General features: G+C 42.3%; 3 protein-coding genes and 1 non-coding gene across 16 annotated transcripts in view; 3 read left to right on the top strand and 1 right to left on the bottom strand.

The window, feature by feature from the left end:
- myo10l1 (myosin X, like 1) overlaps positions 1-5,235 on the bottom strand; it is a 54,782-nt gene extending 49,547 nt beyond the window's left edge. For both annotated transcript variants that reach the window (XM_058091443.2, XM_058091444.2), the window contains exon 1: positions 4,861-5,235. In XM_058091443.2, the coding sequence (XP_057947426.2) occupies positions 4,861-4,881 (21 nt within the window). In that variant the 5' untranslated portion in view covers positions 4,882-5,235. The remainder of the gene's footprint in view (positions 1-4,860) is intronic.
- A 6,962-nt stretch (positions 5,236-12,197) lies between these two features.
- Positions 12,198-25,390, top strand: atg9a (ATG9 autophagy related 9 homolog A (S. cerevisiae)). Of its 4 annotated transcripts, none has more exons than XM_058091446.2 (22): positions 12,198-12,511; positions 12,645-12,697; positions 13,462-13,530; positions 13,628-13,775; positions 13,864-13,909; positions 14,070-14,132; positions 14,218-14,367; positions 15,859-16,000; positions 16,085-16,225; positions 16,298-16,418; positions 16,983-17,158; positions 17,232-17,354; positions 18,753-18,940; positions 19,016-19,169; positions 19,233-19,412; positions 20,337-20,549; positions 20,622-20,863; positions 21,084-21,201; positions 21,288-21,546; positions 24,104-24,163; positions 24,403-24,548; positions 24,638-25,390. In XM_058091446.2, the coding sequence occupies exons 4-22, from the start codon at positions 13,673-13,675 to the stop codon at positions 24,644-24,646; spliced, it is 2,634 nt and encodes an 877-aa protein (XP_057947429.2). In that variant the 5' UTR covers positions 12,198-12,511; positions 12,645-12,697; positions 13,462-13,530; positions 13,628-13,672; the 3' UTR covers positions 24,647-25,390. The 4 variants fall into 4 exon arrangements, with proteins under 4 accessions (XP_057947429.2, XP_057947430.2, XP_078652142.1 ...); XM_058091447.2 differs by having other exon boundaries at positions 13,625-13,775; XM_078796016.1 differs by having other exon boundaries at positions 13,621-13,775.
- Positions 25,391-25,482: 92 nt separating this feature from the next.
- Positions 25,483-25,555, top strand: trnak-uuu (transfer RNA lysine (anticodon UUU)). Its single transcript has one exon. It is a non-coding gene; the product is annotated as a tRNA-Lys (tRNA).
- A 996-nt stretch (positions 25,556-26,551) lies between these two features.
- Positions 26,552-26,908, top strand: part of pcnt (pericentrin) — a 39,478-nt gene continuing 39,121 nt past the window's right edge. For all 9 annotated transcript variants that reach the window (XM_078796390.1, XM_078796389.1, XM_078796388.1 and 6 more), the window contains exon 1: positions 26,552-26,767. In XM_078796390.1, the coding sequence (XP_078652516.1) occupies positions 26,720-26,767 (48 nt within the window). In that variant the 5' untranslated portion in view covers positions 26,552-26,719. The remainder of the gene's footprint in view (positions 26,768-26,908) is intronic.

The following is a 26,908-nucleotide window of genomic DNA, read 5'->3' as shown; positions in this document are numbered from 1 at the left end:
ACCATGATCAGAGCAATTTCCTTATGCTTTAAAGTGTGTGTGAATCAAGATTGCAATCTATCAATATAATATATATAATATTATAATATTTCAATATATCATCCAGCACTAATATATGGCATCTATTATGTTGCCACTTGATGGAGATGCTCACTGTCAGAAACAGACATGTACAAACCCAGCAATTTGGGGCTTAAGACACAAAAAAATTGAAAAAAATAATAACTAATAATAAATTAAAATAATAAATTAATTTTTTTTTTTTTTTTTTGTCCCGTCCAGCCATTGGGGCAGATAGTATTGTTGATCTAAATGCCCTTATATGCTAAAAAGATTTGCTCTGTGTCAGGAAAGGTGTAAAGCATGTACAAACCCAGCTATTTGGGGCTCAAGACACCCAAAAATTTTTTGAAAAAAATAATAACAAAATGAATTTATTTTTTGTTGGGTTTTTTTGTGTCCCGTCCAGCCATTGGGGCGGATAGAATTGTTGATCTAAATGCCCTTATATGCTAAAAAGATTTGCTCTGTGTCAGGAAAGGTGTAAAGCATGTACAAATCCAGCTATTTGGGGCTCAAGACACCAAACATTTTTTTTTAAAAAAGATAACAAAATGAAATTAATCACTTAATAAAACATTTTTCTCATACTGCTGTCATCAATAAATATACAACTATGAATTTCCAGTGAATTGAAGTTGAGATTTTGACACGCCCTGTAGCAAATTTTCTGAACTGCCGCCATCCAGAAAGATGTTCCAGGAACATGTTCCTGACACAATCATAACACAATAATAACATTCACTGATATTGTGTTGTGAATACTAGGATATAACACGTACAAAAAATGGCCCCAAGTATGTCTTTTGACTGAGCAGCTCTATCCACACTGCAAAATAAATGCCGGTGAGCAGTGAATGCTGCTTATCCAGCCATGGCATGAAGCTCAATTCTATTATTCTCAGATTCGTAGAATAGATTTTGTAAAAAAAATATTTATTAAAGAGGACCTATTATGCTGACTTTCTGACCCTTTGTATTGAGTTGTGGACTCCTATAGAGCAGCTACACACAATAACCCACAGATAAACAATAAAATACGATGAGCCAATTCAAGAAACAATACAAGCAGTTGATGTTTGCTAAATACAAGGATGAAGAGTCTTGAACCAGTCATGATGTGCTATATATATCACTATATTGACACTTACTATGGTACCCATTATGGCATTGGATGCTCATATCACCTCCTACTTCGGTACGAGGTGCATTATTAAAAAAAAAACCTTAAACTGTATTATGGAAAGCAGGAAGTGAACAAATGTAACAGTTACTGATTGTAAAAGTACCAGATGGAGGGGTAGGATTTAGTAAGCTTTGCTTCTTCCTACTCCTTTTGGACATGTGGAACTGTGAACTGATTATGGGATGCACTCAATTGTAATCTGATGTATGTTCAAATGAAATAAAACCATTACCATTACCATTACCATAAAACTTTCTAGATCTTCCAGAATCTGCACCTATTTCTTGGATTTGTGATATCTGCCGAAACAGTGTGTGTTAATTTATTCCACCCATGGCGTGCCTCTAGGCACACCCACTCCACTGTGATTGGTCACACGCCCAAAGTGCTTCCTAAATACACAATTTGTTTGCGGGGCTCCAAGACATCGGTGAGCGCTGTGGTTCTCTGAAGCTGACAAATGAACAAGCTTATGCTTGCTCATAATAATTGAGAAAACATTGGAGTGAACGATAACTTCCGGGTAGTAACTTCTGGTGTAAATGTAACTTGCTCCTCCTTCTTCAGTCCCCCGAAAGAAGTGATAAAAAACTTTTAAAAAACTAAATATTTCAACAAATCTAACACTTTCAATGTTATTTTCCCCACAGCATTTCCATGTGTATTGGTGTCATGAGCCCTTTGAAGCTACAGACACACAAAATGGTTAAAGCCACGCACGCCTTTATAGACATATTTAAAATACTGGAAAATGCTCAAGTATGGGAGGTCTTAATGGTAGAAATCTAGTTCAACTGTAAGTCAACCGTAGTCCACTCCCAAAGCTTCCCCTTTCGGAATAGGGAGGAGGTTGCTGTGTTGTAGTCTGATGCCACCTGACATTTCATGCTCGGCTGCTGCTTGGCCAGCTATCATTCTGCCTGCGTTGAAAGAGAGAAGGAGCGAGAGGTCAGCTGTTCACTCTCACGAACGGAGGAGTGATGGAGATGCAGCGGAATGAGACTATAAAGTGGAGTTTTGCGACGTACACTCTCCAGGTAGGCTTGGGGGTATCACATGTAAGCGTATACAGGAGTCGCTAGAGTCTGTTTTTATGGGTCCGACATGAGCTTTCAGTCAACGGGGCTGCGGGGAATCAATGCTGATGATCAATATGTTAAAACTGAGGGGAAAACGTCATGTGTCATGCAAAGGCTTCACTATGTTGCCCGTATCACATGGCAACAATCTGGCGCTCTCCAAACATTCATTCATTCATTCATTCATTTTCTAGCGCTTTTCCCTCACCAGGGAAAAGGGGGTGCTGGAGCCTATCCCAGCTGTCTTCAGGCAAGAGGCGGGGTACACCCTGGACTGGTGGCCAGCCAATCACAGGGCACATATAGACAAACAACCATTCACACTCACATTCATACCTATGGACAACTTGGAGTCACCAATTAACCTAGCATGTTTTGGAATGTGGGAGGAAACCGGAGTACCCGGAGAAAACCCACGCATGCACGGGGAGAACATGCAAACTCCACAAGAGATGGTCGAGGGTGGAATTGAACCCTGGTCTCCTAGCTGTGAGGTCTGCGCACTAACCACTACACCACCGTGCCGCCCCGCTCTCCAAACATTCAAACAAATAACATCTCTACCAATGTGAGAGGCTCAAGCAATAAATAATTTCAGTACTTCATTCATTACACAAATACGCATGTTGGAGACCATTACACTAGTACAGTGTCCATAAGCTCACCTGATTGGATGTCTTGTCAGTGCTACCATTTTCTGGCGATTGCATGACATCCTCACTAGAATGCTAATTTTCCTCCCAGGCTCATCCAATCAAAGCAATACCATCATGTTGGGTGGAGGTAATAAACCATCCATCCATCCATCTGTATATTTATTCTGTATATTTATTCTGTATATTTATTCTGTATATTTTGTATTTTTCATTCTTTTTTAATAGATGTGTCTGCACCTACTATACCAAAACAAATTCCTAGTATGTGTTTGATCATACCTGGCAATAAACCCTTTTCTGATTCTGATTCTGATCCATTTTACTCCACTTATCCGGGTCCGGGTCGCGGGGGCAGCAGTCTCAGTAGGGAAGCCCAGACTTCCCGGTCCCCGGCCACCTCCTCCAGCTCCACCAGGAGGACACCAAGGCGTTCCCAGGCCAGCTGTGAGACATAGTCCCTCCAGTGTGTCCTGGGTCTGCCCCGGGGCCTTTTCCCGGCTGGGCATGCCCGGAACACCTCAATAGGTAATAAACACAAAAACTAAAGCAAATTTAAAAAATGACATCAAGATGCTAAATCAAGTGCTAAAGTGCCTTTAGACAGATTCTGGCCATAATCACGCAATTTCATGGCAGTCTGTTTTTTCCTGCTAAAAGCTAATCAATACAACACCCATTGTGGTTGGTGGATGGAGGTACCAAAAGGACTGCTAGCATGAACAACAAGGATGCTACAGTGCTCTCATCAATTGTACTAAATGTCCTGGTTATCTCGTTTGATGGAAAAATCATAAACCGTTCCACTGTGGAACCGCTGCAACTGGAGTGTAATGGTGGAAAACAATAGCTCTATCCGCACCTCTGCCTGGATCCTCACCAAAACTACATATAATGTCATTAAAGTCGGTCATTTATGTCATCTTTCTCAGCTAAACAGCGATCAAAGCAACACCTCCCATAGTTGGTGGAGGTCACAAAAGACAAAAACAAAAAAAGGAGCAATAAAGATGCTAAAGTGCTACCATTTTATCATCCTAAATATGTCGCAGCTCTCTTGTTTGATGGAAGAATCGCTAATTGTTCCGCTGGGGCTTCATCTGCTGGATGTGGTTGCTCACTACACCACTTGTCCCCGATGCAAGTGGAGTGTAAAAAAACATTAATGTGACGATAAACTCTTGCATCCACACCTTTTACCCAAACCCTTGCCAAAAAACTTTAATTTTTTTCTCCAGCACAATTGGCACTCAAACAATACCTGTAAACCTTGGTGGAGGTAATAAAGATGATAACAGTCCCGTGACGGTATAATGCAACCCCTTTCTTGCAATCTCACCTATTCCACAGCTCATCCACCCCTCCCCACGGAAAGCCACCCTTCTCCATCACCCCCTCCCCCCCAGCTGTGCACATACCACCCAAATGCAAAAGCATCCACCCCAAAGTGCAGTTAAAAAGCATAGAAAATAAGCAATCCGGTACACAGACAGCGGTAAGAAAGCAAGGGACGGATGTTGTTGCAGGCCGAGCTCATGTTAGCAGATTGGCTTTAATCCGGCGATGGAGGAAAGCCTTGTGGAGGTGAAAGCCCGCGTGTGTCAGCTCTCGTTTGGCCAATTTATCTACGGCGTGGCTCGGAAATAATTCACAAAGCCGGCAGACAGGCCTCCATGCTCTGCGGTGGCTATGAACTGCCTAGCAGTTCAGTTTGCATGCATTGCTTTTACTGTCAAAGAGTATCGATATGCATGAAGGCTCAACACCTGCCATCGTGGCTGTGAAGTAAAAGCGAATAAAAAATGAGTCACAGCATCCTTCCGTGTGCACGGTTCATTCTGTATGTCTCACCAGCGTTCGCATTTCCTTCGCGGCGTCTTACCTCCGTAAAGAACGCCTCCATCCTGCTCGGTCAGTCCACCCAGACGACGCGCGCCGGGCCCCGGCAGAGCGCACACGCTGGACCCGGTAGCCGGTGCGCAAACCTCGGCGTGTTTTTGTGTGAGGAAAGGCGGTGCTGCCTCCGTGTTGCTGGTGTGTCCCATTCACAGCGCCGTCATCATCTTCATCTTCTTCCTCCTCCTCCTCGAAGTGGCTGGGTTAAATGCCACATGTGAATGACAAATCCACGGAGGGAGGAAAATGGGTGGGAATGTCCGGGATCGGCTGCTGGTTGGCTTCTTTCGGTGGTTCTGTATGTGTGATAGTGAGTTGAGATACAGGACCAGCCCGGGGGCAGTACGAGCTTGACGCTGTTGCCCACCGTGTACACTGATGGAGGGGAGGAGGGGAGGGGGATGCATCGCAAATATATCCAGAGCAACACACACACAAATAGAGGGGGAAATGAATGGGCAATATTAAACATCTGGATGACCAGAAAGGACTATGGCTAAGTACTGAACAGTGTCATTGTATGCAATAGTAATGTTAACTTCATAGCCCCTTTTGCACATATTCTATCTCAGGGGCCTCAAACACGCGGCCCGCGGGCCAAATGTGTGTCTATGAAAGTTTAATGTTAGTGCAGCTAGCGCAAGTTTGATATGGATGCTGTATGGTATCATGTACCCAGAAAAAATTATTACGTTTGATTAATGTTCATGTTAAAGGTTAAATAACTGTTAATAGTTATCCTCCCTATCCCTGTGGAAGTGGTAAATTTTTGGCTTTTTTAAGTTTAAAGGAAATAACTTGGAGGCTACCGTTTAGGTCGCTGGCTCTCTAGTTTGCGAGTTAGCATGTGTCTCAAGACCCTGCAGTTGCGCAATATGTTGTAAATAAAAAGAGTATAAATGTGACTATAGTCGTGTTTTGTCATGTCTACAGGGCTCTAATAATGCTTTGTTCATTTTAATCTGAAAAAATAATTTGTCTACCCACCAACTATATGTGGTTTCTTAAGTTTTTATTATTTGCTGTTTTATTATTATTATTATATTTATTTATTACTGATTGATCGATTTTCTTTATTCTTAATTTGTTTATTTTTCATCTTATTTTGTGCAGAAAAATAAAAATTAAGATATTTGAGAACAGTGGAATGTTTTATCAGAGCTTTTATTGTAGAAAATCGGAAACAAAGCACTGAAAAAGTTTGTATATTTTTCAGTTTTTAATAAATGTGTTTGTATTTTTTTGGAAAACCTGATGTGGCCCAGTCTCACCCAGACCCTAGCTCCAGTGGCCCCCAAGTAAATTGAGTTTGAGACCCCTGTTCTATCTGTTATTATTCATTGCCATTTCACCCTACAGGAGACTGAGGGCTGCAAAACAACGTGGGCAGGTAGTATGCAGTGAATGCTTCTTTACAATACATGTTAACAAACAAAAATGGAGGGCACCGAGGGAATCCTGTCTTTATTTCTTGGTAATGAGATTTTATCCGAGAGGAGACTGAGGGCAATGGTGTGTGCATTGTGTGCACTAGTCTTTAGACATGCTAACAAACAATAGAGGAGCATGAGGGTATCCTGTATTGACTTTTTGATAAGGAGACATATTTTATTCGAGAGGAGACTGAGGGCAACATGGAAAGAGGCTAGTAGCCAGACTGAATAACACATGCTAACAAATGACAACAATGGAGGCAATCAAGTATCGCACTGCATTTCAGTCGTAGCCTAATGAGATCCATTTTATTCAAGAGGAGACTAAGGGCAGCAACAAGACGGGCCACTAGGGCACATCTTTAACAACAACAACAAACAACAACGGCAGTAGAACGAGGGTATCCTATATTTACTTTTTGATAAGCAGACAGATTTTATCCGAGAGGAGACTGAGGGCAATGGTGTGTGCATTGTGTGCCCTAGTCTTTAGACATGCTAACAAACAATAGAGGAGCATGAGGGTATCCTGTATTGACTTTTTGATAAGGAGACATATTTTATTCGAGAGGAGACTGAGGGCAACATGGAAAGAGGCTAGTAGCCAGACTGAATAACACATGCTAACAAATGACAACAATGGAGGCAATCAAGTATCGCACTGCATTTCAGTCGTAGCCTAATGAGATCCATTTTATTCAAGAGGAGACTAAGGGCAGCAACAAGACGGGCCACTAGGGCACATCTTTAACAACAACAACAAACAACAACGGCAGTAGAACGAGGGTATCCTATATTTACTTTTTGATAAGGAGACAGATTTTATCCAAGAGGAGACTGAGGGCAACAGGCAAAGAGGCTAGTAGCCAGACTGAATAACACATGCTAACAAATGACAACAATGGAGGCGAGCAAGTATTGCGCTGCATTTCAGTCGTAGCCTAATGAGATCCATTTTATTCAAGAGGAGACTAAGGGCAGCAAGAAGACGGGCAACTAGTGCACATCTTTAACAACAACAACAAACAACAACGGGAGGAGAATGAGGGTATCCTGTATTTACTTTTTGATAAGGAGACATATTTTATCCGAGAGGAGACTGAGGGCAACATGGAAAGAGGCTAGTAGCCAGACTGAATAACACATGCTAACAAATGACAACAATGGAGGCAATCAAGTATCGCACTGCATTTCAGTCGTAGCCTAATGAGGTCCATTTATTCAAGAGGAGACTAAGGGCAGCAAAAAGACGGGCCACTAGTGCACAACTTTAACAACAACAACAAACAACAACGGGAGGAGAACGAGGGTATCCTGTATTTACTTTTTGATAAGGAGACAGATTTTATTCGAGAGAAGACTGAGGGCAACAGGGAAAGAGGCCAGTAGCCAGACTGAATAACACATGCTAACAAATGACAACAATGGAGGCGAGCAAGGATCGCAATGCATTTCAGTCGTAGCCTAATAAGATCCTTTTTATTCAAGAGGAGACTAAGGGCAGCAAGAAGACGGGCCACTAGTGCACATCTTTAACAACAACAACAAACAACAACGGGAGGAGAACGAGGGTATCCTGTATTTATTTTTTGATAAGGAGACAGATTTTATCCGAGAGGAGACTGAGGGCAACAGGGAAAGAGGCCAGTAGCCAGACTGAATAACACATGCTAACAAATGACAACAATGGAGGCGAGCAAGGATCTTGCTGCATTTCAGTCATAGCCTAATGAGATCCGTTTTATTCAAGAGGAGACTAAGGGCAGCAAGAAGACGGGCCACGAGTGCACATCTTTAACAACAACAACAAACAACAACGGCAGGAGAATGAGGGTATCCTGTATTTACTTTTTGATAAGGAGACAGATTTTATCCGAGAGGAGACTGAGGGCAACAGGCAAAGAGGCCGGTAGCCAGGCTGAATAACACATGCTAACAAATGACAACAATGGAGGCGAGCAAGTATCGCGCTGCATTTCAGTCGTAGCCTAATGAGATCGATTTTATTCAAGAGGAGACTAAGGGCCACTAGTGCACATCTTTAACAACTACAACAAACAACAACGGGAGGAGAACGAGGGGTTCCTGTATTTACTTCTCAGTACAAAGACACATTTTATCCAAGAGGAGACTGAGGCAGACGTGATAGTTACAGTATGTTGCATGCTCAGTAAGGCATCGAGTGACTTCAAGCATGAAGTGATGTCTAAATCAGCCATAAGGAGTGAGCTGTCAGCAGGAGGGGAGTTTATATTTCTGTATGATCTCTCAGGAAAAAGACCCCCCCCCCCTCCACCCCTTCAACTGGCAGCCAGCCCCCCTGTGGGGTGAAAAATGAAACCATGTGACTCAAACAGGACAAAATCGGCAAGGGCCAAAACAACATACACGGTCCCCAAAGACATGACTTTGGTGCAGTAAAAAAACCAGACAGATGGTTAATGTGCACAGTGGCAATGTGCTCATGTGCACGGTGTGTGGTTCTAATTCTGTCCCGCCACTACCCCCCTTTAAGAGGACCACACTACAGGAGCCAGGTGCAGCCGCCACAATCTGCCCAGCAGGGTGAGGCCACTTTGGGGTGCGGCTTTGTCAAAGCTCAGCCTCCTCCTCCTCCTCCTCCCAGGAGCCCTGGAGGTAAAAGTGGGGCCTTTTGTGTGCTTATTATGGGACAGCAGAAGCCCCCCTTTTTCATGTTGTTGAACATACAGTATGAGCAAATCCAGTGGTGTCCCCTATTTATTAAACATAGACCTTTTCATGACTTTCTAACAGTAATGTCTCCCTGGAGCCCGTTTATTACTTTTTTGCTCCACTTCTGAAGTTGACATTCCCGGTTTTGGATAAAGACTTCCAAATGAGTTGAAACCACTATTAAACTAAAAAACAATTTGCAAACCAAAGTCCTCATGTGCCACACTTCCTATGACCTGCACCCGGCTAAACCCAACCCAACTGGTACTTCCGGATGCATAAATCAAATGCAATCAACATATTTTGCTGGAGGTCTGCATGGAAGTCAATAGCCCTAAATACCACGGCTGTACAGATTTTCCCAGGAAAATCCCCAGAGTGAAAAAAGATGGGAATGGAGGGGGCGGGGTGGGGTGGGGGTATTGTTGCTGTTGATAATTACATGGCCAAAAGCCACCGACCTAAAGAACTCGTGCAAACGTGTACGACACACACACCAGCAAGCCTGTACTATATTAAAATCTCATTACCATGACAACAGTGGGTCTGTGTGACCTCTCTTTCTCTCTCTCTCTCTCTCTCTCTCTCTTTTGGATTGATACTTCTGTGAGAGAACAGAACAGAACTCTGCTTCGTCATCTGGCCACAACTCTCCATTTCTCCTTCACCTCTCCTCCTTCTCTTACCCTGACGCTGCATATTTTCAGAGTGTGTGTGTGTTGCCCTTTCAGATATACACTCACATGCCACATCATTAGGTACACCTGATCCAATAACAGAAATGTATCATTTTTACTCAGAAAAACGCAAACGCATGATCATGAGTGACCATAATGTATCCCAATAGTCACACAAGGCAGTTGTAAATGGTGTTACTTATTTTTACACTTGTGTGGTAATCAGTAATGTGAAAAAATGATTCAGATTTTTGGCTTTTGTGCATTTTTGCAATGCGACCACAACAGGGAGTACCAGTAATAGCAAAAAAAAACCAAAAAAGTGGAAAAAAGTGTGATGACAACCATAGAATTCTCAGCCCCTTGACGCCTGTGTTGGTTTACCCTTCTCAATCCTATAGTACCTTGATATTATGCTGTAGAACCTTGATATCATTACGCAGTGCTCAATTTTCCTCCATAGTGTTATCAAACTCCTTAAGACCAGCACGCACAAAACAAAAACAAAACAAAATGACACATTTGTGGCAAATATTACAGATCATAACTTTTAATTCAACGTTTTAGACCACTTAAAGACTGGTATGCAGTCGTAGTGTACCCTTTTGATGCAAGTCTGTGTGGCCCTCTGAGATTTACCGGTCGATGACTTCTGTTTTTACATGACAGTCAAGTATGTTAAAAATGTCATTTAAAATATTCCCTGGACAATTAATAAAGATGTTGTGGTGGCCACAGTTTGACACTGGAACAGATTACTTCTATTGCCATTGTTTTCTATGTGTATTTTACTTGATGGCATACAAAGGAAATTTATGCTTGGATGTGTGATGACCAATTCCCTGCCTGATGTCACCTGATCCGTATGACTCATCACAAACACACACACACACACACACACACTCACACACACACAAAACATAAAATAGGACAGGATAAAGAAGGTCATAGGGAGTCTTCTATAAAAAAAATACATAAATTATAGAGTAGATATTGAAACCATGTTTGCTGAGCTGTGCTGTCAATTTTTAAAAACATCGTTGGAGTCATATCAGCAAATTATAGATCGGATCCACCATTGTCTAGGGTGCACTATCTATAACGATGCACGTACAGGAAGGGGTGTGCTCTAATTGCTGTCTGGACGCAATGATGACTTCATCCTGAGACCCATTTACCTCCTCATCAGGCAGCACAGCAGTGAATCTTGAGGACCCCCCCCCCACCCCCACCTTGCAGGCTACAGTGGTTCCCGACAGACAGTTGGGTAATTCAATCATCCCACCGTGACAGCCAGCAGAGAGCACATACTCAAACGTACAATCACACCAGGGCTTATCATTCACATGTAGATGAACTTGACGTACAGTATGAGGTGTATGTTATGCAATGACTCTTTTTCTTGAAGTACAGTAATATCTATTTATTTTGCTTTGTGATTTTCAGTGCTGTACTATGCTATCTGAATGAGGCCTAATCTCCAATTGGAACCATTTAAATGACCCAGATCACTATAATTAGCAGGATTACAGTGGCGGGTCCTCATGAGAATCTCTGTCTTTCACAGTAGTACTGCAAAAAGTACATTTCCTGCTCAGTTGTATCTGCAAAAGTACACAAGCAGTTAATTGGCATGCATGTGCAGTGATTGCTGTATTCAACCTTGTAACTAAAGCAGTGCACAAAAAGCCCAGCTGTCCCTCCAGAAGACACAACAACCATATTTAAATATTCAGTGCAGGCAAACAGCGACAGAAGGTGGGCTCGAGTGTGCAGACCTTAATCTTGGTAATGCACCGTCAGCTCCTGCATCCTGTTGGACAAACAAATATGCACTTGTACGACTTCAAATTACATATAGACTATTGTACTGCACCAAATGGAGGACTTGTCAATCGCCTATGATGTATATTTTTATGAATATTTAATATACACCACACAAAAGCCTTCTGCTGCATTTAACCTCACAATAGTGTAAACAATAGTGCATACAATTAAGCTGTGCAATAATAATAATGGTAATGTAATGGTAATGGTATCTTTACCTGTACATCTTACATCTCACCATGTCCAAAAAAAGAGTAGACAAAAGCAGAGCTTACCAGATTATAATAAAACAAAAATATAAAGATGTGTATTAGTACAGTTTAGTAGTCTTTAGATAAATAAAGGAGTAAAAGTTGACAGAAAACTTCAATGCAATACCTTAATTATTATTTTTTATTTTTAATTTTTTTTAATGACTTATTGTCAGAATTATTGTTATTAATGTTCATTCTACCGCTTTCCAGGTGAATGTAAGCATATTATTTATGATTACTTATATACATGTTATTTCCACAGGCATGACTGCAAAATGGTGCTATGAGATGCGACCAATTGGTGGCGCTACTTCCGTGATAAAGAGTGTTTACAGAAGGCGTGTCAAGGATCAACCTGCCCCCGTTAAAGCCCGCCTTTACTCAAATTACATTGGCTGCTGGGTAAAAACATCCTATTGCTCGTTTTCTGATTGGCTCCACTCCACTGTTCGCTTTGACGCAAGTTGCTAGCTATTAGCTAAAAATGAAACCGAGCCCGACGCGGATGAGGGGAGACAACAGAAAACGAAAACAAGCCACTTGACAGAGGGCATTCATTCACAGCAAACAGTTAAATTAGTACGTCAGTCGCTGAAACTGACATCGATTGACGCGGACTTTACATGCAGCGACACTGAGGAGGTGCAATATTTGCGGGCAAGGCGGGCCTCCTTGATGTCAACAACAAAAACACCTGAACCACTTCCATTGCTCGCAAATGTTTGTTACCTGCAAACAGACCTTCGTCAAATGTAAGATATGTATTTATTATATACGACATTATTGTGTGTGTGTGTGTGTGTGTGACCCTCCCTTTCATGTTATGATATTGTCATGTGGCCTTTGATGAAAAGGCTTCACGCTAGCTTCCCCTTTTTCTCACAGTTTGGAATGTTGAACGTCCACTTCTGGAGGACATGCATTGTCCAGGAATGGAGGTAAGCACATACTGTATATACAGCATATATTCCTGTGATCATGTCCCATTCAAGTACTTCCACCAAAAAACGGATATATAATTGGTGGCTCTGCAGATACACTGTATGAGGTGAGGCAATGATGGCAACAAAAATGTCAACAGGAATGATACCATATCATATTGTACAATTCTTGAGATGGATATGTTTGAAGTGTCTCACAATAACTGTCACGCGTGTAAACAAGAAGGTAAAGTTTATTTACCAAAATTGCAAAGAGGAAGGTGCGTTAATTGGAAACAATTTGTTGCCAAAATGCGAAAGCTCCTTACATTTAACAAGTTCATTTTATAACTTTAATAATGATTTGGAGTGCATGGGAAAGTGGAAAGGAAAGGCTGTACAACCAGCACCGCTCCCAATAGACTTCTGCACCACTATGTACATGTGTGTAATACTTGCTTTTATAGTCAGTATAGTTACTTCAGACCCCATTCACTGTGCAATACCTGATCAACCTCCATGTGCAATATTAAGGGCTCTAAATACAATATACTGGTCAGACAATATAGACTGGTCATATATCTCATCTTGTTTCATATTATCTACATACTGTATTGTATATAACTCTGGGAAAAACTGTTGATTTTTGTTAATACTTGGGTTGTTGCCCTCTGTTAATTATATTGCACACACTCACTGACACTAGTACACGGAAGTGTACATAAAGCTATTAATGCCAATGTTAGAGATCCCGGTGGTTATTGTGCTAATTGCTTTTGTAGACCAAGCACCCGGCCACTATAGGAGACTGGGCGGTTAATTGAATAGTGGTGTGAATTTGAGCATTTAAGGTAAGTTTAAGAAATAATCCAATTACATTTGCTGTCACGTTTACTGCACATCATCTTTTGTACCTCATCCCAATGTCATCCGTGCTGCAGTCAGTAGCGGTGGCCGTGCCGATCCGGTGTTGAGACGGACGCGGCTTGAACGATGGCACACTTTGACACGGAGTACCAGCGCCTGGAGGCATCATACAGTGACTCTCCCCCTGGAGAAGAGAACCTGCTGATGCACGTTCCAGAGGGAGCTAAATGTACGACACATAGAATTTGTTTTGGTAATACAATGCATTAATGATGCCTTAGCAACAGCATTCCTAACTATTATTTACATTTTTGCAGCCCAATGGCACCACATAGAAAACCTGGACCTGTTTTTCCAGAGAATATCCTTTGGAATATTTATATTTGCACATTCATGTTTGATTCCTCTCAGTAAATGCAAGCAAGACACATTTGCAATATCTTCCTATAACTTATGTTGACTCACTATTGTGTTAATGATGTCCAGTACTGGTTAATTACATTTTCCTGAACATCCATTACATTTATAATCTGCATCAGAAGAATGGATTCACTTGTATGCTGCTGGGAGAGATCTTCGAGCTGGTGTACGCATCCTTTCCGTGTACTCTTTGGGATTCTCTGTAGAGCTTGGCTTTTTTTGTCTAATATATATAATGAATTTTTGTGCAGTCAGTTTCTGTTTGTGGTCGGCTTCACCGTCTTCCTGGCCAACTGCGTGGACTACGACATCCTCTTTGCCAACAAGTTTGTGAATCACACGGATTCGTCAAAGGTCACATTGCCTGATGCCTTTGTACCGGTGGACGTCTGCAGTGCACGGTGGGATAATTGACTCCAACTTGCAGAAAATATATGGAATGTTTGCGTTTTTTCACGGATTGTGGTTTGAAACGATATGTATGTTCAGTGAAACATTGGCTATTGTCATTTACATGCAGTAAGCAATTCCAAATGCATATAAATGATGAATGAAAGGGATAAATGAACATTTAAGGTTACCTTTACCTTGATTGAAGACGTGATCCTTCACGTGACCATGAGACACCACAGCCACCTCAGATGTTAATTTCTCCCTGCCATGTGTAATTGATCTATATTTAGAATGGTTTCATGCATGTAAAACTATAAAAATGGGTTTTGTGTTAACATTTTTCAGAGTCAAATGCGGCTGACATCATAGACGGGCTACATAGTGTAGTTGACTTCAGTAGAAAACTAGCTGAGGACATTTTGTGGTAAAAACACAGTTGGGCTCATGCATCAAAGACGATCGCCGAATAGAACACTAACTGGAGAATGTATGTAAATGGATGCTATTTTTTTTTATGTTAACTAAAAACACACCAACTCAAAAATACAGAGAAGTCCTTGGTGGCTGATCCTTACAAGTCTTGCATTTTCCAAGTAGTCTTGGCACAGTTGGTTCAGTAGCACGATTCCCAGAACAGGTTCAGTATGGAGTAGATAGGACAGGACAAGCATGATGCATGTGCATGCAATTTTTTTTAATGATTAGAAAGACAAATTAACTTTCTCCTGTTGTTTGACAACATTGAGGGGTCTGATTACTCACTAAATATAGCAACAAAGTTAGCAACACTGATCTCTCTTGCTACATCTTCTCAACCTATGGCATGCCATGCGTGTATAAAGTGTTAAGAAGTGGCGCTACGACGCATACCGACATCTACTGTAAGGAGTTGGAGCAACAAGCTTCATTCACAGAAAGTCCCATTATAATGGGGTCATGCTCAAGAGTGAAAGGGTTTCGTCGAACAATGTACACAATGTCACATATGCCATCCATTTAAGGCCGCAACTTTATGCTTATGCATAACTGAGAGCAATATTTGGTGTCAATGCTAACCAAATCACACTCTAAATATTTTTTAGACGAGTGGTTAGCGTGCAGGCCACAAAGCTAGGAGACCTGAGTTCGTTTCCACCCTCGGCCAACTCTGTGTAGAGTTTGCATACGTGGGTTTTCTCCGGGTACTCCGGTTTCCTCCCACATTCCAAAAACATGCTAGGTTAATTGGTGACTCCAAATTGTCCATAGGTATGAATGTCAGTGTGAATGGTTGTTTGTCTATATGTGCCCTGTGATTGGCTGGCCACCAGTCCAGGGTGTACTCCGCCTCACGCCCGAAGACAGCTGGGATAGGCTCCAGCACGCCTGCAACCCTCGTGAAGATAAGCGGTAGAAAATGAATGAATGAATGCTTTTCTGTCTTTGTCTAAGTAGTGTATTTAGCTCTGTCAACACAGTACATGAATGTACGGAAAGTTATGTATTTCTTACTCTGACAGCATCCGGGACAATGCATTTGTCATCTTCGTGCTGATGATCTCTGGGGTGTTTTGGCTACACCGCCTGGTGAAGTTCATCTACAACGTATGCTGCTACTGGGAGATCCGATCCTTCTACATTCACGCCCTGAAGATGACAATGGTGAGACCAGCCATCCTTGTAATGTTGGGTTTATATTTATTGTTTTGTGTTTAACTCGTGTGTGTGTTTTTTTAAATAATACAGTCAGAGCTGCCTTATGCAACATGGCAGGAGGTCCAGGCCAGGATAGTGGAGATCCAGAAGGAGCACCAGATCTGCATCCATAAAAAAGAACTGACAGAGCTGGACATTTACCATCGCATCCTTCGCTTCAAAAACTACATGGTCGTTTTATCTAAGATGTTTTTATCTGAAGAAATGCCACTTTAACCTCAAAACCACTTCTTTCCTCTGCAGGTTGCCATGGTGAATAAATCTCTCCTTCCCGTGCGCTTTCGACTTCCTGTACTTGGAGACTCTGTGTTCTTTACCCGCGGCCTCAAGTATAACTTTGAGCTCATCTTCTTTTGGGGTCCAGGTGTGTGTTGTTTGCATGCTAGATGGATTTTGTTGATGGCGTGCATTTTTCTTCAATGTGGCGTACAGGAAGTGCATGATTCTTATGGTGAAACGTTTCTGTCCTGTGTGGCTTATTTTGGATATGCGTCACGGCATATGGACTCGCTTAGCCAGCTGCCAGATAAGACATGGCCTGTCTGGAAAAGAATTGTTCTGTATAGCCGTTAAGAACTGCACGGATGGAATTGAGCCTGCTATTTTTCACCTTTGGAGGTATTATCAGAGGCAGGATGTCACCTGTGTGAAAGGGAATTGTGAAGGATGTGAGAACACAACACTTTCACTTCTTCTGCCCTGTTGTGCTGGTGGTTGTCTGACAAGTACAGAAAGCCTCGGGCGGATATTTGGAATATATTTGGTTAAATAAAGCCGTTAAACCCAGTTAAGTGTTTGTATTATTCAACATTTTTAGAACAATTTTTACACTTTTACTTAACTTAAGTAAATAACCATCTCCCACAAACAGAGTTTTGAACAAAGCCTGAAAAGATAAGTGGTGTTTACACTGTATGTACTTTTCCAGGTTCTCTGTTTGAGAATGAATGGAGCCTTAAGACCGAGTATAAAAGAGGAGGAAATCGCCTGGAGCTGGCCGACAGACTGGCGTCACGTATCCTGTGGATCGGCGTGGCCAACCTTGTCTTGTGTCCTGTCATCCTGGTCTGGCAGATCCTCTATGCTTTCTTCAGCTACACAGAGGTGCGACAGGTTCATTCAAACTATTTTGTCCGCCGTTCCTGAAGACGCTGGTGGTGATGATGTTTTTGTCCAGGTGATCAAGCGAGAGCCCGGTTCTCTCGGGGCGAGATGCTGGTCTCTGTACGGTCGATGCTACCTGCGCCACTTCAATGAGCTTGACCACGAGCTCATGTCTCGCCTTAGCAAAGGCTACAAGGTCAGTGATGGCCACGTCCATCTAGCGTAGACCCTTTCATACTGCTCATATAAGCCATTAAATGCATATCACTGAAAATTGCTCAAGTAAGAATCACAGTCTGGGGCTGTATGAGTGCTGCTGACACTAGGGAGCTGTGGTTCACTGAGGGGAAATGTGAATTCCAACAAGAACTGACATTCTGAAGCAGGGATTAGGCAACATGACAACAAACCACAAACACATCCAAGAAGATTAAGAGCCTTCCTGATATAAGCCATTAAATGCAAACCACTCAAAACTAGTCAAATAAGAATCATAGTCTTGGGCTGTATGAGTGCTGCTGACACTAGGGAGCTGTGGTTCACTGAGGGGAAATGTGAATTCCAACATGAACTGTGACATTCTGAAGCAGACATTGGGCAACATGACAACAAACCACAAACACATCCAAGAAGATTAAGAGCCTTCCTGATACAAGCTATTAAATGCAAAGCACTCAAAATTACTCAAATAAGAATCATAGTCTGGGGCTGTATGAGTGCTGCTGACACTAGGGAGCTGTGGTTCACTGAGGGGAAATGTGAATTCCAACATGAACTGTGACATTCTGAAGCAGGGATTAGGCAACATGACAACAAACCACAAACACATCCAAGAAGATTAAGAGCCTTCCTGATATAAGCCATTAAATGCAAACCACTAAAAATTACTCAAATAAGAATCATAGTCTTGGGCTACACGAGTGCTGTCGACACCAGTTGTGATTTATTGAGGGGAAATGTGAATTCCAACATGAACTGTGACATTCTGAATCAGGGATTAGGCAACATGACAACAAACCACAAACACATCCAAGAAGATTAAGACCCTTCTTGATATAAGCTATTAAATGCAAACCACTCAAAATTACTCAAATAAGAGTCATAGTCTTGGGCTACATGAGTGCCGCCGACATGAGCTGTGATTTATTGAGGGGAAATGTGAATTCCAACATGAACTGTGACATTCTGAAGCAGACACTGGGCAACATGACAACAAACCACAAACACATCCAAGAAGATTAAGAGCCTTCCTGATATAAGCTATTAAATGCAAACCACTCAAAATTACTCAAATAAGAATCATAGTCTGGGGCTGTATGAGTGCTGCTGACACAAGGGAGCTGTGGTTCACTGAGGGGAACTGTGAATTCCAACATGAACTGTGACATTCTGAAGCAGACACTGGGCAACATGACAACAAACCACAAACAAGTGAAGTTGGAGTGGCCAACAAGAGGATTAAGTCAGTCAATACTCACACCAAGGACATCATTTGGACATTTGCAGTGTCTGTGTTTTCAGTGAATAGTAAATCTGCTACTGCTACACAAGCTGAACACAAACAACCCTAAAGTTTACTTTCTTCCATTGGCAGGCTGCCTCCAAGTACATGAACTGTTTCCTATCTCCTCTGCTAACCGTGGTGGCCAAGAATGTCGCCTTTTTCGCTGGGTCTCTTCTGGCAGTCCTGATGGCGTTGACCATCTACGACGAGGACGTGCTGGCGGTAGAACACGTCCTCTCCTCGATTACACTGCTGGGAGTGTGTATCACAGTCTGCAGGTAGGAGGTTGTGCCGTTTAAACAAATCCAGAACCTTTTTGGCGTCATATGAGATGCTTCTTGTCGTCTCCTCAGGTCATTTATTCCAGACAAACACATGGTCTTTTGTCCTGAGCAGCTATTGCGTGTCATCCTGGCTCACATACACTACATGCCTGACCACTGGCAGGGCAATGCGCACAGATATGAGACCCGGGACCAGTTCTCCCAGCTCTTCCAGTACAAAGCAGTGAGTGTGAATACCAATGGATATTTTGAGACATGTTCATATGAAACAAGCATTATTTTTTAGGTGTTCATTCTGGAGGAACTGTTGAGCCCGGTGGTGACACCCATCATCCTCATCTTCTGTTTGAGGCGGAAGTCCCTAGAGATCATAGATTTCTTTCGGAACTTCACCGTAGAGGTGGTGGGAGTGGGAGACACGTGTTCCTTTGCCCAGATGGACATCAGGCAACATGGGCATCCGGCGGTATGTTCACATATTCGTGATTCAGCATTTGCAACCCCACAAATTTGTGGATATTTTTTTTTTATCCTAACTTTATTTTTGGGAGAATAGAATAATTCATAATTTGACTGTATTGGCAGAAAACTCATCTCTTTTGCCCTACATTGGAGGTGAATTAGCTTTGTAGTGGCTATTTGTCCTTCAAAAATAAACTTAACTTAAACTTTAATCAAAACAATCAAACAATCTTGTTCCGTTTCTTCTTATTTCCTTTTATTACCAAGCAAGCAAACAAAAAAGGAACAAAAACCATAGGCCCACCCCGGTGCATGCTGGTCCTGTGAGCGCTACCTACCTAAATATACAGTATTGCAGGTGCCCAGGTTGTTATCCAATGAAATAAACCCACAAATTAACTACTAATTAACCCCGACAAAATATGATAGATAAACAAATAAATAACTAACAAGAAAATATTATCAAGTAATCCAAACAAAACAACAACAACAAAAAATAAATCAACAGATATTAGAAACCTAGGAACACACTAATAAATAGTTCCTACAAGCTTGTTACAATCAAAAAGAACACACATGGAACACACAACGTATCTGTAACACACAGACGTATTGAAAAATGATATCCATTAATTTTCTAAATGTGAATTCCAACATGAACTGTGACATTCTGAAGCAGGGATTAGGCAACATGACAACAAACCACAAACACATCCAAGAAGATTAAGAGCCTTCCTGATATAAGCTATTAAATGCAAATGACTCAAAATTACTCAAATAAGAATCATAGTCTGGGGCCGTATGAGTGCTGGGTTGTTTTTAAAAGTCACAGATGGATACATTTGCGATTTTGCAGGATTTTTGAGAATAAGGCTTGCGTGCATGAATGAATGCATAGCCGTAAGATGCGTGTCTTTTTCACTCATAGTGGATGTCAGCGGGAAAGACGGAGGCGTCCATCTACCAACAGGCAGAGGACGGCAAGACGGAGTTGTCTCTTATGCATTTTGCAATCACCAACCCCCAATGGCAGCCTCCCCGAGAGACCACGCACTTCATCAGCCAGCTGAAGGAAAGAGTTCAGCGAGAGGCCACCGCGGTGCCTCCAGAGTCTCATCCACTCTCCTTCTCTGAATCTGAAGTAGTGTGACGCACTTGAGCTCCAGTATGGCATTGTTGATTTCCATTAATTTGAATTTTTTTGCCTTTACAGCCGAGGAGCCTGATTGCAAATCTTCTGGTGGCACCATCCACCCTGGGCTCTGTTCATTTTGGCAGGGACGGTTCATTGGGCAGTCATGCAGCAGCAGCGGCGTTAGCTGCCAGTGATGGGGCATCCGCCTTGCGCTCCCTTTCCCCTATCAGCAGCAGTTTTCACCTGAGAGGCAGCATGAGTGCAGCCTATAGGACCACTGGACATGCCTCCACCACGAGCAGGACTATGGCAGGCTCTGGGTAGGAACAGTCTTCATGGGAATATGCCTAAAATAGTACTGCTTTACTGCAAAGGAAGTATTCTCAAGGGGCTTCCACTGAATTGCAGCATGAAACATTTCCACCTAAATAGTATGGATTGGGGAAAAATGAATCTATGCAGAATGAAATGTGCACCTTCCATTCTGGTGTTGACTTTTTTTTGTTTTCATCTATTCATCTTTTGCTCTATTCCCCAAAGGACGGATGCTCGAACTGTGAGTTCAGGCAGCAGTGCGTGGGAGGGTCAGCTGACCAGTTTGGTCCTGTCAGAGTACGCCTCCACGGAGATGAGCGTCCATGCACTTTACATACACGAGGTAAGCAGAAATGTCTTATGTTGTCTTTATATATTTCTTCAGTTCTTCTGAATACCACATATCCTATTTTATGATTTTCCTCACAGCTGCACAAGCAGCAGTCCCGTGGGGAGCTCTCTCGTCACACCTGGCACAGGCAGGAGAGCGACGAGAGCAGTGACAGCGTCCCGGACGAGGTCAAGAGCGTGCCCACCTCACGCTACAAAAACTTCCCTCGTTCACACACCTTCCCCACGTCGGTACCCAGTCCCTCTACTCTCATCCCTTCTTCGGTTTCTGACAGCAGTGCTGCCGTGGCCCAGGAGGGGGCTTCATCGCAACAGAGCAACCAGCGCAGATACAGTGGTAAATAGAGTGTAGCGAGTCTACCATCTACCAAGCCTCTACCATCTACCAAGCCTCCATCAGGGCGGAACAGTCCTAAATCCTTTATTGCTGAAATTTGTCATTAGAATCAACACATAATAATTAGCAACACTATTACAACATTTGTGGGGTTGTGTTCCAAGACCTGTCCTGCAAATTATGAAACCCCACGGACTGTGGGTGCACCCGTTACAGTTATTAAACACATTTTCAATTCAGTTATACACATTAAGAAAAAATTCTAGGCATACAGTATTGTCAAAACAGCTTCCTGCTGGAAAATTCATAGCTGGATGGATGATGCCTAATCATATTTAACTTCAAAGTAAAACTGTAAAAAAAAAAAAGTGTTTGTCCTTTTGCACGTCCTACTTCCTAACACAAACATGTAGTGTTTTGTATCATGTTTACAATTAGGGATGCTCCGATCAGGGTTCTGTGGTGCCAATCCCAATCATCCAGGACTGAAATCGGCTGATGCTGATCACATGGATTAATTAAACACTTTTCAATGTATTAATGATGAGTGCTACATGGGGGAAAGCCAGGACAATTCTATGGTCCCTTAATTGCCAGGGGAGCCAAAAAAATGTTAACTACTACCAAAAGTAGTAAGACAGAATTTCTGGCTGCAACCCTGATACTGCATATACAATATGAAAAAAGGAACCATACAATCACACTAACCTAATTTAGACAAAAACACGTTTTACTTACATTTAGAATAGAACATACAGTGAAGAAAATAAGTATTTGAACACCCTGCTATTTTGCTATTTCTCCCACTTAGAAATCATGGAGGGGTCTGAAATTTTCATCGTAGGTGCATGTCCACTGTGAGAGAGATAAACTAAAAAGAAAAATCCAGAAATCACAATGCATGATTTTTTAACAATTTATTTGTGTGATACAGCTGCAAATAAGTATTTGAACACCTGTGTATCATCTAGAATTCTGACCCTGAAAGACCTGTTAGTCTGCCCATTAGAAGTCCACCTGCACTCCATGTATCATCCTGAATCAGATGCACCTGTTTGAGGTCGTTAGCTGCATAAAGACACCTGTCCACCCCATACAATCACTAAGACTTTAACTTGTAACATGGCGAAGACCAAAGAGCTGTCCAAAGACACCAGAGACAAAATTGTACACCTCCACAAGGCTGGAAAGGGCTACGGAGCAATTACCAAGCAGCTTGGTGAAAAAAGGTCCACTGTTGGAGCTATCATTAGAAAATGGAAGAAGCTAAACATGACGGTCAATCTCAATCGGAGTGGAGCCCCATGCAAGATATCACCTCGTGGGGTCTCAATGATTCTAAGAAAGGTGAGGAATCAGCCCAGAACTACACGACAGGACTTGGTCAATGACCTGAAAAGAGCTGGGACCACCGTTTCCAAGGTTACTGTAGGTAATACACTAAGACGTCATGATGTGAAATCATGCATGGCACGAAAGGTTCCCCTGCTTAAACCAGCACATGTCAAGGCCCGTCTTAAGTTTGCATATGACCATTTGGATGATACAGAGGAGTCATGGGAGAAAGTTTTATGGTCAGATGAGACCAAAATAGAACTTTTTGGTCATAATTCCAATAAGCGTGTTTGGAGGAAGAAGAATGAAGAGTACAATCCGAAGAACACCATCCCTACTGTGAAGCATGGGGGTGGTAGCATCATGCTTTGGGGGTGTTTTTCTGCACATGGGACAGGACGAGTGCACTGCATTAAAGAGAGGATGACTGGGGCCGTGTATTGTGAGATTTTGGGGAACAACCTCCTTCCCTCTGTCAGAGCATTGAAGATGGGTCGTGGCTGGGTCTTCCAACACGACAACGACCCGAAGCACACAGCCAGGAAAACCAAGGAGTGGCTCCGTAAGAAGCATATCAGGGTTCTAGCATGGCCCAGCCAGTCTCCAGACCTGAACCCAATCGAAAATCTTTGGAGGGAGCTCAAACTCCGTGTTTCTCAGCGACAGCCCAGAAACCTGACTGATCTAGAGAAGATCTGTGTGGAGGAGTGGGCCAAGATCCCTCCTGCAGTGTGTGCAAACCTGGTGAAAAACTACAGGAAACGTTTGACCTCTGTAATAGCAAACAAAGGCTACTGTACCAAATATTAACATTCATTTTCTCAGGTGTTCAAATACTTATTAGCAGCTGTATCACACAAATAAATTGTTAAAAAATCATGCATTGTGATTTCTGGATTTTTCTTTTTAGTTTATCTCTCTCACAGTGGACATGCACCTACGATGAAAATTTCAGACCCCTCCATGATTTCTAAGTGGGAGAAATAGCAAAATAGCAGGGTGTTCAAATACTTATTTTCTTCACTGTATGTCAAACGTGAAACTTATGCGATGAGACGCATTGGATGTGAGAGTACATTGGTGGAGCTCGAGTAGGACTTCCAGGTAAGTGAGAGAGCACTCTGTGAACCCGGTGTCTTCCACCGCTGAGACAAGCTGGTCATCTCATCCGATGAATTCAATAATTTTCCACGTGGCATTCATGATTGTTTTTGTTTTGAAGGAAAATTGGAGGACCGTGCTGCCCAAGACGCAAGTCAGGGCAAGACACTACACTGCACAGGTGATCGGCTTTTGTGGTCTGCATTGAAAGGCATTTATCGGCAAAAGCGGATCACATGATTTTTTTAGGGAAATTGGCTGATATTGATCGGAGTATCCCCATTCGGAACTGTTTCAAATAATTGTGTTATCCATATGAGCTGACAATCAAAACAGATTATCTTTGTAAAGGCAGATTTTTACACTTGTATCAGCTCCCTATTATGAAGATGTTATATTATCTTTTTTTTCCTTTTGCAGATTCTTTAGGGGGAAAGGTGGTGACAAGGTCAGCCCGTCTTCCAATGGGCGGGTGGGCTGAGGAGTACCAATCGGCAGCACCACGACGCCACGAGTCACTACCAGAGGAGAGCTCTGAGGATGAGATGCCACCGCACATCCACAAGGTCGTTTTTATGCGCTGAGTTTGCACAAAACAAAAGCATACACTGGAAATAAACTGACACTTGTTTTGTGTCACTTTTTTGTTTTTTAGGTTTGTTAGACAAGCCAAGGGATCAGCCACACCAACTCACATCACCACTCCTGACTGGAGCTTTCTTCTGGGGTCAAAGACAAAGAAGACTTGTCTACGACGGTCAATTAATTTATCATGTGGGACATTCATGGATTAAGTGGAAATGTTGTCCGTAGAAGCTCTTAATACATGCCCAGTAAGAAAGTCTCGTATTTGTGGAAAGATAACACAGATAAAAGATAATGTACTGTGTCTTGAACTTGCAGGGTTGTGTACAAATTGAACAGAAATCATGTTGTGGTTATTAGAAATCTACTGTGTGTCTGTAGAAACATCTGTGGGTTCTTTTGCAGCTGTAATCCTAAGCGAACGTGTCTTCGGCACAAGTGCATGACTATCACGCATTAATTCCAACCAAGATTAGTACATTCACTTCCTCAATACAAACCATCACCTAATAGCAAAGGATAACTTTTTTTTAACGTTCTTATGTCAATACAAAAAACAATGAAGCACTTTAATGACTTATTGCAGAGGCTGTAACTTTAGATTGTTTGCATGTATTTTATGTTGTTGATTTTATATGAAATCACTTATGAAAAGGGATGTGTGCCATAATGTTAATAAAGGTAATGTTTACAGTTCGGCAAGCTGGTACGTTAAAGCCGGGTGTAGTGATTCAGCGTAAGTGTACAAAATGTGTGTTCATAGTTTCTGTAAAGTAATACAATTTTGTACATATGTTACTTAAGCTATTAAACAGAAGCGAGCTATTGTCTGTCTAAAGTCGCGAAAGTGAGTTTAAATCGAATTACATGATTTTGTCTACTTCAATACTTACATTGCTTCATGGCTTCTACAGAGCCCGGATAGCTCAGTCGGTAGAGCATCAGACTTTTAATCTGAGGGTCCAGGGTTCAAGTCCCTGTTCGGGCGACGGTATTTTTCTTGTTTTCAAACTTTTTTGCCCGAATATTTATGATGCTGATCGTGCTGCCACCCCTTGGACGTAAACAGCCCCTGAACAGACGAACGGCACAACACAGACAGGCTCATCATGTCAAAACTCTGCGATCTACTTGCAACTCAAAGTAGGCACTCTTTCGGCGACAAACATGTACAAAATCTGGGCAGAGAAGGATGGTGTGAAAGAAGAGTAAGGGAAGCCGCCGGGGTGGAGCGGGGGTCTACGACACCACCTTTCTCCCACATACAGTGCTGTCCTTAAAGATGCAGTCATTTTAGCCTCTAACAGATAAACACGGCGTAGCCATCTTAGTTCGAGGTGGTTCCTTGACCACAATTACACCTGAATGGGATGCTAACGAATGTGATTCCACCCAAACGACCATCGCTGGGGAGCACGGACCCCATTCCATTGCATCGTCAGTTGCAACATCAAAGAACATCAAAGAATACAGCTCAGCGATTGGATGACTCTTTTAAAGATTACTGCTCAGTGATTGGATAGTTCTTTCAATATTACAAGTTGTATTTCGCCGCTAAACTCATAAATAGAACGATGCTGCACCCTGGCGGTGATATTTTGGTGTAGCTACATTGAACACAGTGACGAATACGAGCACCGCTATACTAATTATTTGACACGCTGTTTTGCAAATATACACTTATTGGTCCCTATATTAATTTCACAAATGAACGAGATTATCTACCGCTCGGGTTTTAAGTAAAGATTATCCTCCCTCACGACAGTAAATGTGATTAATCGTATTGGCTTCGTGATTAGTTCTCGGACATACTTATTCAAAAGTGTAACTTCATGCAATCATTTGCATGGTATACTATGTTTTACTAACACGGGGAGGCGGGTCTTTCGCTGATGCAAAATCACACCCACAGCCTATTGGTCGAAAATGTGACACGCTGAGATTTGATTGGTTATTTTATTCAGAAAACATCACCGAAGGCGGGGTTGAACCCTCTTGGCGGCCATATTGAATATTCTATTTGACAGTTGTGGCTCAAAGAAGCTTAACAGAAGATAACTATATGAGTAGAGGAACAAAACTTGTGCTTTTTCCCTCCAGTTAGTGCAGGGCGTTAGTCCAACGTTTTTAATATTTTTGTCTCAACCGAGAGATGGATGAAGATGAACGCCGGAGAAAAGTAGAGGCTGGGAGGGCTAAGGTTAGTTGATGTGGAGCGTACGCTAATGTTGAAATGCTAACAGTTAGCCAACTCTTTTGTCATGGATTGTTGCTGTTTTCTGCGAACTACACCGGGTTAAGGCCAATTTTCGGGTGTTTGGTATTGCCTTGCGTCATTCTG

The sequence above is a fragment of the Doryrhamphus excisus genome, linkage group LG14 (genome assembly GCF_037039965.1).
Source record: "Doryrhamphus excisus strain RoL-2023G ecotype Guam linkage group LG14, RoL_Dexc_Guam_v1.1, whole genome shotgun sequence".
Classification (NCBI taxonomy): domain Eukaryota; kingdom Metazoa; phylum Chordata; class Actinopteri; order Syngnathiformes; family Syngnathidae; genus Doryrhamphus; species Doryrhamphus excisus.
This window is presented reverse-complemented; position numbering and strand designations above follow the sequence as displayed.

Bases quoted from the DNA above. Each gene is read 5' to 3' on its own strand.
- atg9a (XM_058091446.2), top strand. From the start codon at position 13,673: ATGGCACACTTTGACACGGAGTACCAGCGCCTGGAGGCATCATACAGT. The intron at 13,776-13,863 runs GTACGACACATA...ACATTTTTGCAG, and splicing joins CGTTCCAGAGGGAGCTAAAT to CCCAATGGCACCACATAGAA. The intron at 20,864-21,083 runs GTAGGAACAGTC...TATTCCCCAAAG, and splicing joins AGGACTATGGCAGGCTCTGG to GACGGATGCTCGAACTGTGA.